Source organism: Hyperoodon ampullatus (genome assembly GCF_949752795.1).
Source record: "Hyperoodon ampullatus genome assembly, chromosome: 16".
Classification (NCBI taxonomy): Eukaryota; Metazoa; Chordata; class Mammalia; order Artiodactyla; family Ziphiidae; genus Hyperoodon; species Hyperoodon ampullatus.
In genome coordinates, this window is record NC_136929.1 from 67124353 (window position 1) to 67140349 (window position 15997).

General features: G+C 36.1%; 1 protein-coding gene across 3 annotated transcripts in view; it reads right to left on the minus strand.

Annotated features, from left to right (window-relative positions):
* The window catches only part of NBEA (neurobeachin), a gene marked incomplete at both ends in the record, with an annotated part of 605261 nt that overhangs the window by 293415 nt on the left and 295849 nt on the right, over positions 1 to 15997 (minus strand). For all 3 annotated transcript variants that reach the window (XM_079722002.1, XM_079722001.1, XM_079722000.1), the window contains 2 exons: positions 10262 to 10428; positions 14059 to 14167. In XM_079722002.1, coding sequence (XP_079578128.1) covers positions 10262 to 10428; positions 14059 to 14167 — 276 coding nt within the window. The remainder of the gene's footprint in view (positions 1 to 10261; positions 10429 to 14058; positions 14168 to 15997) is intronic.

Sequence of the window (15997 nt, forward strand, 5' to 3'; positions counted from 1 at the left end):
CAACCTGACTCCACTTGACTATTTTCATGACCACATTCTAGATTTGTTAACCTTGTATTGATGTTATTTCATAAATCTTAAATTCAAACATCCTAGAGCTTCCCATCCTTTCAGTTCATCAACTCTTGTTTTCTTGACTCCATTATTTTCTGTTTCAATCCCCTTCTTTCGTTACTTCTCTTCCTTAACTATCCTAGATTGTCTATCACTTACCACTCTATCACTTCAACTATTTTCTTACTTGTATCTTAATATTCTTGCTCCTTTGCCTTGATGAAACTACCCAGCAATATACAACCCTGGAAGAATCCATATTCTAACCATTTTCAGTGCTTGGAAGAAGAAAGCATGTAGGTGTACTGCTGACATAGGAGAGATGAAATTTGTTGGGGATTGGAAATATATATTTTGGCCATGTCTAAGATCTCACAGTGTTAACGAGCTCACAATTAGTAGACTGTTTAGTCTAACCCAGTACCTACTAATATCTTGGCAACACAACTTGTAACAACAACTTTCATTGACTATAGAGCACATTCCTAATTTAAATCTTGACACTTTAAACTACTTGAAAATTGTTGGAAATTTTTTCTTTTTTTCCCTTCTGAGTACTTCATAATCTTTATTAGAGAACAGTACATTTAGTACATATACATAAGGATTTTTAAAACTGTATAATTAAAAAAAATACATCTAGTAAAACTTAATTCACTTATATGTATCAGTTGTATTAGTTCTCTTTATTTCATTATTCCAATTGATAATATTTATAACGAATACAATAACTAGTAATTAATTTCATCATTGGAATGAACATGGGCTTTAGGGTTAGACAGATCTAGATTCAAATCCTGTCCCTACTATTTAGCTATGTAACACTGGGAAAGCTATTCAACTTCTCTTTGAGACTCACATTTCTTAGCTGCAAAATGGGAAAAATAATATTTACCTTACAGTGTTGTTAGAATGAAAATAACGCATTAGATGCGAAGTATCAGCAAAGTTACTGCCGATACATAGCTGCACTAAATAAATGTGAGTTTCTACCAACATCCTAATGAAAACAAAATCTCAATAGTAATACTTATATGAAAATGCACACTAAAAATTGCGACTGTGTGTATGTGCGCGTGTGTTGTGTGGGTATTACTTTACTCAAGGGCCTAGTACATCCTCGTTTTTTTCTTTTTTTTAATCTTTTTGGCTGAGTCGCAAGGTGTGTGGGATCTTAGTCCCCAACCAGGGATCGAACCCATGCCCCCTGCGATGGAAGCGCAGAGTCTTAACCACTGGACCAACAGGGAAGTCCTGACAATCTCCTGATTTTAATTTAAGTTGTTATGGCTTATGAAGTTTTTCCCCCCAGTTTTATTGAGATATATCAATAACTGACAAACAGCACTGTGTAAGTTCAAGGTGTATGGCATAATTATTTGACTTACATATATTATGAAATGGTACCACAATGAGTTAACATCCATCATCTTAGATACAAAAAGCAAAGAAAAGAAAATGGAAAAAAATGTTTTTCTTTTCCTTGTGACAAGAGCTCCTAGGATCTCCTCTCGTAACTGTCCCATATACCATGCAGCAGTCTTAACATAGTCATCATATTGTACATTACATTCATAGTACTTATTTATCTTATAACTGGAGGTTTGTACTTTTTGACTGCCTCCATCCAATTCCCTCTGCCCTCAAACCCTGTTTCTGGTAACCACAAGTCTGATCTCTTTCTCTATGAATTTGTTTTTTTCTTTTTTTTCCTGGGTCCACATACAAATGAGATCAAACAGTATTTGTGTTTCGCTGTCTGACTTATTTCACTCAGCATAATATTAGGTCCATCCACATTATTGCAAATGGCAGGATTTCCTTGTTTTTTAATGTCTGAATAATAGTCCATTGTATATGTGTATACCACAACTTCTTTGTCCATTCATCCATTGATGGACACTTAGGTTGTTTCCACACCTTGACAATTGTAAATAGTACCGCTATGAACATGGTGGTACAAATATCTCTTCAACATAGTATTTTTGTTTCCTCCAGATATATTCCCAGAAGTGGAATTGCTGGATCATACGATAGTTCTATTTTTAAATTTTTTAGCAACCTCCATAGCATTTTCCATAGTGACTGCACCAATTTACATTGCCACCAGCATTGCACAAGGTTTCTCTTTTCTACCTGTCCTCTCCAGCATTTGTTATCTCTTATCATTCTGATGATGGCCATTCAGACAGATGTGAGGTGATACATCATTGTGGCTTTGATTTGCATTTCCCTAATGATTAGTGATGCTGAGCACATTTTCATGTACCTGTTAACCATTTGTATATCTTCTTTGGAAAAATGTCTATTCAGGTCCTTTGCCCATTTTAAAATTTGCATTATGTAGTTTAAGACATAGGAAGTATGATCCAAAAACATAAAATAGATAAGGGAAAACTGTTTGTAAATACTAAGTATTATGTAACAGAATTAATTCTTGAATATGCATTTTTAAAAAGCTATCCAACTCTAGTTTTTCCTCAGAGAAGAAATATAGATCAATAACATTATATTAATTCAAAAGCTAAAATATGTTAGAGCCAGCAGCATCACTGAGTCAAAAGATAAAATTAAAAAGAATTATATTTTAAAATTAAGCATTTTTTTGTAAAACAGGAAGTAGAACATGACAGAGATGAAATTCCTTCAGATTTAACATATATTTAAGAACAAGGCTGTAAATATAAGTACTATTCAATCCATCCACTTAGGAAGCTACAAGTCTATTGGAAGAGACAGGCACATTCACATTGCTATAAAATATTAAGTGATATATTATAGATAATTGCAATACAGATAATAACAACAAAATGTGAGGAGGCAGGCTTAGGAAAGTTAGAGAACCCAGGAAATGCCATAGCAAGGGTGACATGTGAACTCAGCTATAAACTGGGTGACCATACTTTCCTATTTCTTCTAGCATATGTCTTCATAAAGCAGCCAGACCAATCTTTTTAAACATAAATCAGATCATGTTACTCTTCCACTCAAAACCCTTCACTGTGTTCCATGCCACTTAGGATAAAGTCACAAATCCTTAACATGATCTACAAGGCTTTAAATCACCTGGCTCATATGTTCCTCTCCAGCCTCACCTCAAGCCACTATCCCCATCGCTCACTAAGCTCTAGGCATAGTAGCCCCCTTTCTGTTCATTTTATTATTTCTACACTCTGAGTCTTTGTAATATTTCTCTCCTTAACGTTCTACACCCTACCCTTTGCTGACGATCCCCTTCTCATCCCTTCAGCACTTAGCTTAAACTGACCTTCTTCGAAAGTCTTCCCTGAATCCCTAATCTAAAATAAAGATCCTCTGCTATACTCTCTCTTTCACAGTACCCTATATTTTCTTTCCTAGCATTTGCCAAAGTTTGTTATTAACATCTTTTATTTCTATAATTATTTGTTTAGCATCAGCCACTTCTACTAGCCTATAATTTAGTTATGTTAGGGCAGGGAACAAGTCAGTTTTGCTCACCACTATGCTAGCACAAATAGGAGCTGAAGAGCTATCTGCTCATTAAATGAATAAAATAAATAAATTATAACTGTATATTTCAAGTTAGAGGGTGACTAAGTGGCATGGGAAACTACTTTAAAAGACTCTTTGTAAGGAGAAGAACAAAGCTGGAGGACTAATGCTGCTTGACTTCAAGAACTACTATAAAGCTACAGTAACCAGGACAATGTGGTATGGGTGAAAGAACAGACAAATAGGTCAATGGAACAGAACAGAGAGCCCAGAAATAGACTCCTATAAATATAGTTAACTGATCTTTGACAAAGGAGCAAAGGCAATACAACGGAGCAAAGACAGTCTTTTAAACAAATGGTTTTGGAACGACTGGACATCCACGTGCAAAAAAATAAACCGAGACACAGATGTTACACCCTTCACAAAACGTAACTCAAAATGAATCACTGAGCTAAATGTAACATGCAACTCCTAGAGATAACATAGGAGAAAATCTAGAACACTGAAGATATAATCCATGAAAGAAATAACAGATAAGCTGGACTGCATTAAAATTAAAAGCTTCTGCTCTACAAAAGACACTGTAAAGAGAATGAAGAGACAAGTCACAGTTTGGGAGAAAATATGTGCAAAAGACGCATGACATAAAGCAGGGGTCCCCAGCCCCCAGGCTGTGGACCAGTATTGGTCCGTGGCCTGTTAGGAACAGGGCCGCACAGCAGGAGGTGAGCGGTGGGCAAGCGAGAAAGCTTCATCTGCGGCTCCCCGTCGCTCGCATTACCGCCTGAACCATCCCCCGCCTCCCCCGGTTCCATGGAAAAATTGTCTTTCACGACACTGGTCCCTGGTGCCACAAAGGTTGGGGACTGCTGACATAAAGGACTATTAAAGAAAACTTAAAACTCAACAATAAGAAAACAACCAACCGGGTTAAAAAATGGACCAAAGACCTTAACAGACACCTTACCAAAGAAGATATACAGATGATATAAGCATAGGAAATATATTCCACATTATGGGAAATGTAAATTAAAACAACTAGATACCCCAACACACCTATGAGAATGCCCAAAATCTGGAACCCCAATAACAGCAAATGCTGGTGAGGATGTGGAACAACAGGAACTCTCATTCATTGCTGGTGGGAATGCAAAACCTTGCAGCCACCTTGAAGACAGTTCGGTGGTTTCTCATAAAATAAACATACTCTTACCATATAAGCCAGCAGTTGCGCTCCTTGGTATCTACCCAAAGGAGTTGAAAACTTATGTCCACAAAGAAACCTGCATATGGATGTTTACAGCAGCTTTGTTCATTACTGCCAAAATGTGGAAGCAACCAAGAAGCCCCTCAGTAGGTGAATGGATAAATAAACGGTGATACATCCAGACACTAGCATATTATGCAGCACTAAAAGAAATGAGCTATCAAGCCATGAAAAAACTTGCACATGACTACATGAAAGAAACTAATCTGAAGAGGATACATACTATATGATTCCAACTATATGACATTCTGGCAAAGGCAAAATTATGGAGACAATAAAAAGATCAGTGATTGCCAGGGATGGGGTGAGAGGAAAGAGCAGAGCGAAGAGGATTTTTAGGGCAGTGAAACTACCCTGTATGATATTATAATGATGGATATATGTCATCACATATTTGTCTAAACCCATAGAATATACAAAACCAAGAGTGAACCTTAAGATAGACTATGAACTTTGGGTGATTACACTTTTGGGTGATTATGATTCATCCCTAACGAACCATTCCGGTGGGAGACATTGATGGGGGGAAACTCCGCATGTATGGGGGAGGGAGTATATGGGAAATCTCTGTACCTTTCACTCAATTTTGTTTTAATCCTAAAACTACTCTTAAAAAATTAAGTCTTTTAAGAAAAGGCTCTTTGTAAAGAGCTGCCTAACATAAAAAGTGACTAACAGGGCTTCCCTGGTGGCGCAGTGGTTGAGAGTCCGCCTGCTGAGGCAGGGGACACGGGTTTGTGCCCCGGACCGGGAAGATCCCACGTGCCGCGGAGCGGTTAGGCCTGTGAGCCATGGCCGCTGAGCCTGCGCGTCCGGAGCCTGTGCTCCGCAACGGGAGAGGCCACAACAGTGAGAGGCCCGCGTACCACAAAAAGAAAAAAAAAATGTGACTAACAAATATGAGACATCTACTATGTGCCATACGTTGTGCTAAGCATTTTGCACATAACATTTCATTTTACCATTAAAATAACCCAATGAAGTAGAAACTGTTCATCCTGTTTTCTAGATGAGCTTGAGCTGTCATTTCATGCAAGGGTAAGTACTTTTTGTCATTTAATCAAATTATTTCAGTTAAAATATAAAAGTGTCATAGACAATAGACTAAGTTGTTTTTCCATTCCATTACCAGTAGCATCACTGTATCAAAGGATATATACCAAGCATTCATTTATTAATTTATTCAACAAACATTTATTTAGCACCTGCTGTGCATCAGGCATTATTCTAGGTGCTAGGGATAACACTGTGGACAGAAGAGATAAAAATCACTTCCATTACAGAGCTTGCATTCTAGTGGTAAACAAAAACAATGCAACTACTAAATAAGTAAAATATACGGCATGTTAGTAATAAAATTTTGAAAAAGGAAAAATAAAGCAGAGGAATGTAGTACTAAATATTTGGAGGAAGAAGTAGAATTTTAGACAGGGTGGCTACAGAATACTTTTTTGAGAAAGTACATTTGAATTAAAGCTGGAACAAAGCGGGAGAGCTAGCCACATGGGTTTTTTGTAAGAAAGCATTCCAAACAGAGCAAGCATATCCTGCAAACTTGAAGAACAGCAGGAAGCTACAGTGACTGGAACAAAAAGTACAAGGGGAGAGTAATAGCAGAAGCAGGTCAAAGAGCTAACGGAGGCCAGATGACAGTACCTTCCCTCCCCATGGCTCGCTCCATTGCAGCCATACTGGCCTCTGACTATTTTATGAACAGGCCAAGCACTTCCTTCTTTTGTATGCTGTTCTCTCTGCTTGAGATGCTCAGACAGCTCTTTGTTCAAATGGTTCCTCATCAGAATGGACTTCTCTGACCATTCTACATTTCTTTGTCCTTGTAGGTTTTTTCTTTCAGTGACATGGGAAGTCTCTGGAGCAGCACTGTTCAATAGAATTTTGTGCAATGATAGAAATGTTCTGTGGTGTCTAATATGGGAACCACGAGACACATGCAGCTGTTGAGTACTTGGATGTGGTTAGTGCAGGTATGGCACTAAATTTTTAATTAAGTTAATTTTTTAATTAATTAAATTTGTATAGCCACATCTGACTAGTGGTTACCTTCTTGCACAGTATAATTCTGGAGGTTCCTGAGCAGAGGAGCAAAGGGTTCTACATTTCAGTAAGGGTCACCCACACCGCTATGCTGAGAATGGACTTTAGGAGGACAAGGGGAGAAGCAGGAAGACTGCTGAAAGTAAGGCTGCAGTAAGTCAAGTGAGAAATGATGGTGTCGTGGATCAAGGCGATATCAAAGATAATGGTGAAAAGCAGTCAAATGCTGGGTTTTTTTTTTATGGCAGAATCAATAAGATTTGCTGAAGGGCTCAATATGGGATGTGTGAGAGTAGTTAAGGATAAGAGCAACAATTATGGCCTGGGCAACTGCAAGGCTGGGGTTCCCCATGTCTAAGAAGGAGATGACTGCAAGAAGAACTGGTTTGGGAGAAAATCTCAGGAGCTCAGTTCTATCATCGTTAGTGTGAGATGACAACTAGATATCCGAGTGGAAGATACCAAGTAGGAAGATATACATGTCTGGAGATAAGGGAGAGAGATCTGGAGAATTTGGGAGTTACTGACATATTGGTATTTTTTTAAGCCATGAGACTAGATAAAATTGCCTAGAGAGTGAATAAGACAAAAAGGAGAAGCAGTCCAACAACTGAGCCTTCTTAATTAATCAAATACTAAGAAAGATTAGAGTTCAGTGTCCCACTTAGTAAAGGATGATAATAGACTGATTGTGTGTTTTTCAGTTAATCAGCACTGGGAGTTATTGTGCAGAAAAGGACAAAGGATACCTGTTCTTCTGAGGGGTCCTGTTGCCAGTCTTCCCGTCTACCTAATGAGCTACCATAAAGGGAAAGCTGAGCAGAGGATGCATTCGACACGTTACCATATGACTGTCACTACGGAAGTCTGTCCTTTAGCTGTATTTTAATTATCTGGTGAAATATTAAAACCAAACCATGTACAGCTTTATACATTTAAGGCAATATCCTGCATTATACCAGTTGAATTATTAGCAATATAATGTTATAGTCCTCACTATATATAACTGAGTAGATAAATCCAATTCGGATGACACAAAAAGAGAGACAAGGTCTATAGCTAGGGCAAAACGTTCGTGCTATTGTACTGTCTTAAGGTTAAATTCTGCGTCAACTTGGCTAGGCTATGTGCTCAGCTGTTTCATCAGATACTAGTCTAGATGTTGCTGTGAAGGTATTTTGTAGATGTGATTAACATCTATAATCAGTTGACTTTAAGTAAAGGATATTATTCTTAATAATGTGGGTGTGGCTCATCTAATCAGTTGAAGGTCTTCAGAGAAAAGACTGAGGCTTCTTGGAGAAGAAGGATTTCTGCCCCAAGACAGAAATCCTGCCTACGCTTCCAGCCTGCCAGCCCACCCTACAGATTTCAGACTTGCCAGGTTCCATAAGCATGTGAGCCAATTCTTTAAAATAAATCTATATATATATATATCTATACCCATATCCATATTCATATCCATAGCTATATCTTATCTATATCTAAGTCTTACATATATCCTATTGGTTCTTTTCTGTTTCTCTAGAGAACCCTGATTGACACACTCTGCTTCTATTTGTACAAGTTGTGTGATACTATCTAAGTTTCACTTAACTTCGGAAATCTTCAATTTCTTCATTGTAATATGAAAAAAAATTTCAGTATCAACCTTAATAGAGATGTTCTGAATGTTAAACAAAATAACCCATGTAATGTTCTTAGTATGGTGCCTAGCACACAATAAATATTTAATAAATGTTAGATGTGGTGGTATTGCTATTATTATAAGAAACAAATATTGAGTGTTCACTATTTTTTTAACATCTTTATTGGAGTATAATTGCTTTACAATGGTGTGTTAGTTTCTGCTGTACCACAAAGTGAATCAGCTATACATATACATATATCCCCATATCCCCTCCTGCTTGTGTCTCCCTCCCTCCCACCCTCCCTATCCCACCCCTCTAGGTGATCACAAAGCACTGAGCTGATCTCCCTGTGCTATGCAGTAGTTCCCCAACAGCTATCTATTTTACATTTGGTAGTGTATATATGTCCATGTCACTCTCTCACTTCGTCCCAGCTTACCCTTCCCTCTCTCCATGTCCTGAAGTCCATTCTCTACATCTGCGTCTTTATTCCTGTCCTGCCCCTAGGTTCTTGAGAACCTTTTTTTTTTTTTTTTTTAGATTCCATATATATGTGTTAGCATACGGTATTTGTTTTTCTCTTTCTGACTTACTTGACTCTGTATGACAGACTCTAGGTCCATCCACCTCACTACAAATAACTCAATTTCGTTTCTTCATCTGTCGTTGGACACATAGGTTGCTTCCATGTCCTGGCTATTGTCAGTAGTGCTGCAATGAACATTGTGGTACATGACTCTTTTTGAATTATGCTTTTCTCTGGGTATATGCCCAGTAATGGGATTGCTGGGTCATAGGGTAGCTCTATTTTTAGTTTTTTTAAGGAGAGTGTTAACTATTTTTAAAGACATTATGTTATAATTTTACTTTAAATTCAAATAATAAAGTTTTCTTAAATCTATCTTATACTTGAGACACCAGGACAGTCTGTCAAATAAAATCCTGGCCATATTCTAGATGTTCTTCTGTAACTAACAGAATCACTTCTGCCAGAATTTTTCTTAGTGTCTCGTCCACATTTACCTAATCCCTAAACTCTGCCAGACAGAGACTTAATAAAAACAGTCAATGAGATAAGATAAAATGAAGACATATAAATGAAGAACATTAGCAATCAAAATATAGTGACCTGCTTCACTACTATTTTTCTAGAAGGCATTGTGCAGAGGACAACAAAACAAAACAAAACAATTTTATGCTCACAAAACTTTAGGAAGAAAAACACTTGTAATGCAAAAACAACCAATTTTGGTTTTGTTTCTATTATAGTATCATAAATACGCTAATTTGAGATGAAACCTTTCCTAAGAAAGACTGCATAGAGAAATATAGAAGAAAAAATTTTAAAAGAATGTATTACTTCTCCATAGTGAATGCTTATATTATTACTTGTGCATAAAAAAATTAAGAATGATATAAATTTAACAATTTGAAGAGTTGACTCTGAAGATTAAAAACAAGTCACTTCTTATAACTAACACCCATGTTATATATGAGAGATGGTAGTCTAAAATACTTGCCTAAACAAATTTTGTATTATGTTACATATTATTATGAGTTAGAAAAAATTTCCATTAGATTACTTTTAAAAGTTTAGATTTTCTTTTAAACCATTCTCAAGAGTCATTACTAAAGATTTCAGGAGAAAAATTAAGTCATTTTTTACACTTTAAAATCATATTTTGTAAGGAATTTTTAAGTTTATAGTTTTCTTTTACTTATAACTACTATAATTAACCTATGAGTTACTATTTACTTCTAGTTTTTTATAACTCACCTATGAGAAACTGCTCCCCAAGCACCATGCTTATTTGTGAGAATGTTAAGGATCTTCTGTTTCAGCTGATTTGCAGTCACGTGGTCCCTATGTTTCGCAGCACTAATGAGATGGTCACACATCTTTTCTTCCTCTCTTCTATCAGCAGCGTATTGGGCACACTGCGACTACAAAGAAATACAAACAGTGCATGATAATAAACCTCTACCGTTTGTAAGAAAGAAATGATATTTAACCTTGAGTTAAAGGGTAATAATTATCAATTCAATTTTTAAAACTCAGATAATGTAGTCTTTTGAAAGTTTATTCTAAAATATATATATATACACACACACACATATATAATCACCTTTCAAACTGGTAAAAATATGTTTTCTTTGTGTTTATACATAAAGTATATGTAAAGTAATTGAATATTATTAAGTAATATAATCAAGTAATTAATGACTTTTAAGGTTCCTTCCAATTCTGAAATTCTGATTTTAACATATTCCAAAAATAAGCATTTTAAGAACAAAATGATTTATTAAAAATGTAAACCTACTTATTATTTTAAACTATATAGTACATATCTCACTTAAAATAAGAGTTATGTTCCTGATAATTATATATAGATCAAAAACTTGCCACTTAATATATAGTGTTCCATTTTGTAAATGGCAATGTGGTGTAGAAGAGAAAGCAGTAGTTTAGGAATTTAGACCTGGATTTAATTTCACACTTTATGCGAATTCTGTTTTTTTCACTGTATTCGGTTTTACATTTGTAAAATGAAGGGCTAAAACAAGGTTTTCTCTACAGTGTCTCCTAGCTCTAGAGTCTAATGTATTCAAAGTTTCTCATGATAACTACTACCTTAATCTTATCTTCCCTAATAATCAGTTGTCCTGTCAGCTATCTGTATTCAAGTTCATTGGTATTAGCAACACAGGTAATCAATCTCATTGTGTATCAAAAAGGCTCAATACAAACACGAATATGAAGATGAACGTCTCTTTAGCCATAAGTTTGATCTGTTTTGTATAATAATTTTTGTATAGGGTAGAGTGACTGCAGATTTTAATGTTATCATGTATGTAATACAAGTCATGTAACTACAAAAAAGTTTTGTACGTCTAAAAATATACATATAATGAGTTCACATTCATCATTACAAAGTAAAAATCTTTCATGTAAGGTATCTGAACATATTCCTTTCAACTATCTATACAGACTACTACCACAAGTCATCTCTTCCAGAGAAATAACCCTACAGTAACCTAAGAAGGATTAATTCATTTTCCAATTTATCTTTTTGTACAGGGAATCACCAATTAGTACAATGATCTGCCTCCATAATGAGGTTAATATTTCATTAGCTCTTTGGAGAGTAAAATTAAATTTTCATTTTTCTTCCTTAACAATTACAGTGGTTAACCAAAAAAAATTAACTGTGAAGTACCCATCTCAAATTAAATACATTTTTTCTCTTAATTACAGGCCTATATGAGAGATATAGAAATTCCTCAAAAAGTCCTAGTATAAAATGTTATGACTTTTACAAAATCTTTTACAATTTAAAAGTGATATAAGTTTGGTAAACTACACACGCACAAACATACACACAATCAATGCATTTACTAATACAGCTTTAACCTAAAAAGAACAAATAGAAACATCTGGGTTAAAAAACAATGCACATTCGTTAAGTAACAATGACAATACTCTCCAAATTAGGTTTACATTAGTAGTTTATTTTATGTGTACACAATCTAAAAACCTTGAGTCTTCATATCCCCTTCATAGCCCCTATACCTCCCTTAGCCATGCATCATCAACAGGAGTGATCTCATTCATCCCGGAGGGAGTAAAAACTGGTATTAGGGTTGTGTGAAAAAAACCTTACTCTTTTAATGTATAAAGCACAGATGCATATACGGTACACAAATAGATATGCAGCATATTGATGATAATACAATAAATCAAGGTGGGGGCTGATTAGGATGACAACTATTTAAAAATTTTCCTTGCGGGGAGCAACAAAGAAAAAAGGTCGAGAAACAGCACCCTTAGCTTAACATCACCTTGGTTAAATATATGTTACAGCTTGTAACTAATATCTAGCTGCTTGAAAATCTATTTTAAAGCCTTTCACATGACAAATATTGATCTGCTTATATTCCCACAAAATATCCTGATTTTCTTAGTAGATATATGATCAACTCAAAACTGATTCTGCAGGGAATTCCGTTAATAATCTAAGCCTTATTTACTAACAGAAGTCAAAAGTTAATTGAATATTCTTATTTTGTCTAGAGTTCTGACATATCTTATGCCTAAACATACTATATTCAAAGAACTCAATCTTTTCTTGTCATCCAAATTACAGCATGATACCCAATGTTATAAATATCCGATGCTATTTACAGTTGAAGCGATACAAAACTTCATTTTGACAAACACTTAATTGTCAATGGACTTTTACCAGAGTTTAAAATGTTTGTTTGTTTTTTGCAAAATAAGGTTGTGTAATCCCATATGACAAGTGTGTGCTGTCTCATCTGACAAATGAAGCAGAGGTTATGGGTTTTAAAGTGACAACAGCTATTTTTCTGCCTCATGCGTTTTTTTTTTTTTTGCGGTACGCGGGCCTCTCACTGCTGTGGCCACTCCCGTTGCGGAGCACAGGCTCCGGACGCGCAGGCTCAGCGGCCATGGCTTACGGGCCCAGCTGCTCTGCGGCATGTGGGATCTTCCCGGACCGGGGCACAAATCCGTGTCCCCTGCATCGGCAGGTGGACTCTCAACCACTGCGCCACCAGGGAAGCCCCCTGCCTCATGCTTTTTACCTAGGTAGGTCAGAGATCACTAGACTTAGGACATCAACTTGCATGGCTAAGAGAGCTGCTTTACTGAGATAAAAACCTCATCAAAACTGAAACCATGGGCTCTGGCTTCCAGCCACACCACACTTGTTCGCATGTCGTATCAAGAGAATAAATTGGTGGAGTTATATATTATTTTCAAGGCCACTGAAGTCCAACCTAAGCCAAACACCAGGTCACCTCAATATTTCTGAAACCAATTTTATTGAATTAGGACAATACAAATAATGTCAAATAATTATTGACATGCTAGAAATATAAGAATAATGTTCTTAACTTAAAAAACTATTAGTATGTTATATATAGTGCTTGAACATCCTTTAGTTTTTGCATATAAAATAGAAATGACTGCTATTCGTTCTTTACTCAAATGATAGTTAATTGTACTTATGAGGATTTTTCAACTATTACATTTCCATATATAGAGCGATACATACAGATCTACATTTATATCATATATAATGGCATTGCTTCATTTGTCATTAAAATATAATTATAAATATAAAATATGAACTAAAATAATCTTTGGCCACTCTAAATAAAGATAGATACATTATTAAATAATAAATTACTGAATGGTAAAACTGTTTCTCCATATAATCACTGTTACACCCATAACTAATGGTGTGTAAACTATGCTTAAAAATTACTAAAGGAATTGCATTATAAAACTGTATTTGCCTTTAAGAATATGTCAGAATAACTTCAGTCCACCAACTGGTTAGGAACAGGGCAGGATGGGTCTCTTCATGTTGTAAATGAGGTAAAGAGAAATAAGTGCCCTGTATTTGACATTTACTAAAGCTTTTAAAAACTACTGAAATGACTTCAGTGAAATTTTTCTCTTAAAAAAAAAACCTTATGTAAGGTTACCATTGGTGACAACCGACTTATAACAGAAAAGCAGAATTTAACTCAATCCCAAAACCTTACCTCGAACTCTGCATGTTTATGTACATCCTCAGCTCTCTGTCTATTCAAAATAAACTCAGCTTCATTTGCAACACGAACTATATGGTCCTTCATAGCATGGCATAGCAATCTGAAAAGAAAAATACCTTTGGAATTATTATTCTTAATACCTTTGTTTAATCCAATTTTTTTCAATAATCAAATTTCAGTATTGCAAGTATTAACTATGCATAAATTTTAGATAAAGCTAAATCATATAATTAAGAAATATGCCATTATATTGTTACAGCAATGCCTCTTAAATATAGTGTGCCTTGTGAACAAATGATTCTGTTAATTCAATAAAGTTATTTAATGCGCTAAAAACCAAGGATTTTTGACACTTTTTAAAATGGCTAGAACAACAAAATTCACTGCCATGGAAGTAAATTTTCACACAAAACTGGATGACCATATGTTAGGAAATCTATAGACTGGATTCTTTCTTTAATTAATACAGACAATAGGACTGACACCTAAAATTCACTTAAATGCTCAATTCTTAATTCTAAGATGGAACTACCTTGAAATGAGTTCCAAGCAGCACCCAATTCAAGATAGTTCTCAGTAGAAATCTTTCCAAAATCCATGTCTGTTCTGACACAGATTTTGTTACTCCATGATGAGATTTCGGTTAAATTATGACTGTCACTCTAGGACCAGCAGGAACTTCCTGGCAGTATGATGGAAGCACCACTAAAATCTTGCATAGCAGCAGGACAGGTAGAGAGATCACTTGGAAACATGCAGCAGTATTCTCTTCAATCACATAAGAGGGACACAGGCACATTCCAATGGGAATATGGTCTAGTCTTCAGCATGAAAGTTAACGACAACATAAATTATTCAAAGACACAACGGTTAGGGGAATCTGCTAGAAACCACAATACTTGGGGAAAAAGGGCTGAAACTCCTATGTAAATAATGTTAGAGGGCAAACAATCATATGGATAGTCTTAAATTTAATCACTGAGGCAGCTGGAAAAATAAAAGAAGTTAAAGAAAGACAACTCCAAATATTAACTTTTGATGACATCATTGGTCTATACTTTATAGTCTTCAAAAGAGAAAAGAGATGTGAGAGATTAGAGTATTTCATTCAATGGCTTTGTCTAGTACATGAAGGCTGAAGAAAGCCAGGAAAAAATCTAATATGTGCAAATTAGTACAGATTACATTTAAATAGATTAACAGAAGACAGCTGGAAAGGAGAGGCTCAGTGTCTGGCTGGTTAATAGGTACTGTTCTCAGGAACAGAACAAGTGGATGGGCAAAGCCAAGAGGCATGGTGGCAGAGGAGGGGGTGGGGTGGGGGAGACTCATGCCTCAGACACACCAGAGAAATTGCATCAATTGTCCGAAAGTCTGTCCTCCTACCTCTGACCCTTATGAGTCATATAGCAACTCATATATGATGTTTTATTGCCATGCATCTTCTTATCTGACTCATTGTCATTCTGGGTGACCTCATCAGCCACGTGGGAAACCATTCACCACAGTACCTCACAATTCTCTGACCTTTTAAAGGGGGACCAAAAATCCCTTAATCTAAGATTCCTTTAGAATCTTCAATTCTACCTCACTTGAGGAAATCACCTCACTGGCCATAATCAGCTTCACATAAATCTTTATGCCAACAATCTACCCTCTGGTCACAATCTCCTACACTAAGTGCGTTCTCTCCCCTTCACTCGTCCCTCTCTGGCCCCAGGCAAAAATAAGCTCACTTCCAACTTCCACTTCTTTGATCCCTCTCTTCTCTTAGTCCTTCAACCACTGCTCAGATTTATCTCCTTTCCCCCCAAGCATATCCCCCCCAGTCCACACTTTAACCATTCTCTTTCCAGCACCTTCACTCAATTCCTGATCTGCCTGCTGTAATTGCTCAGGAAATACGCAATCCTAGGTGAAGACGTGGGTC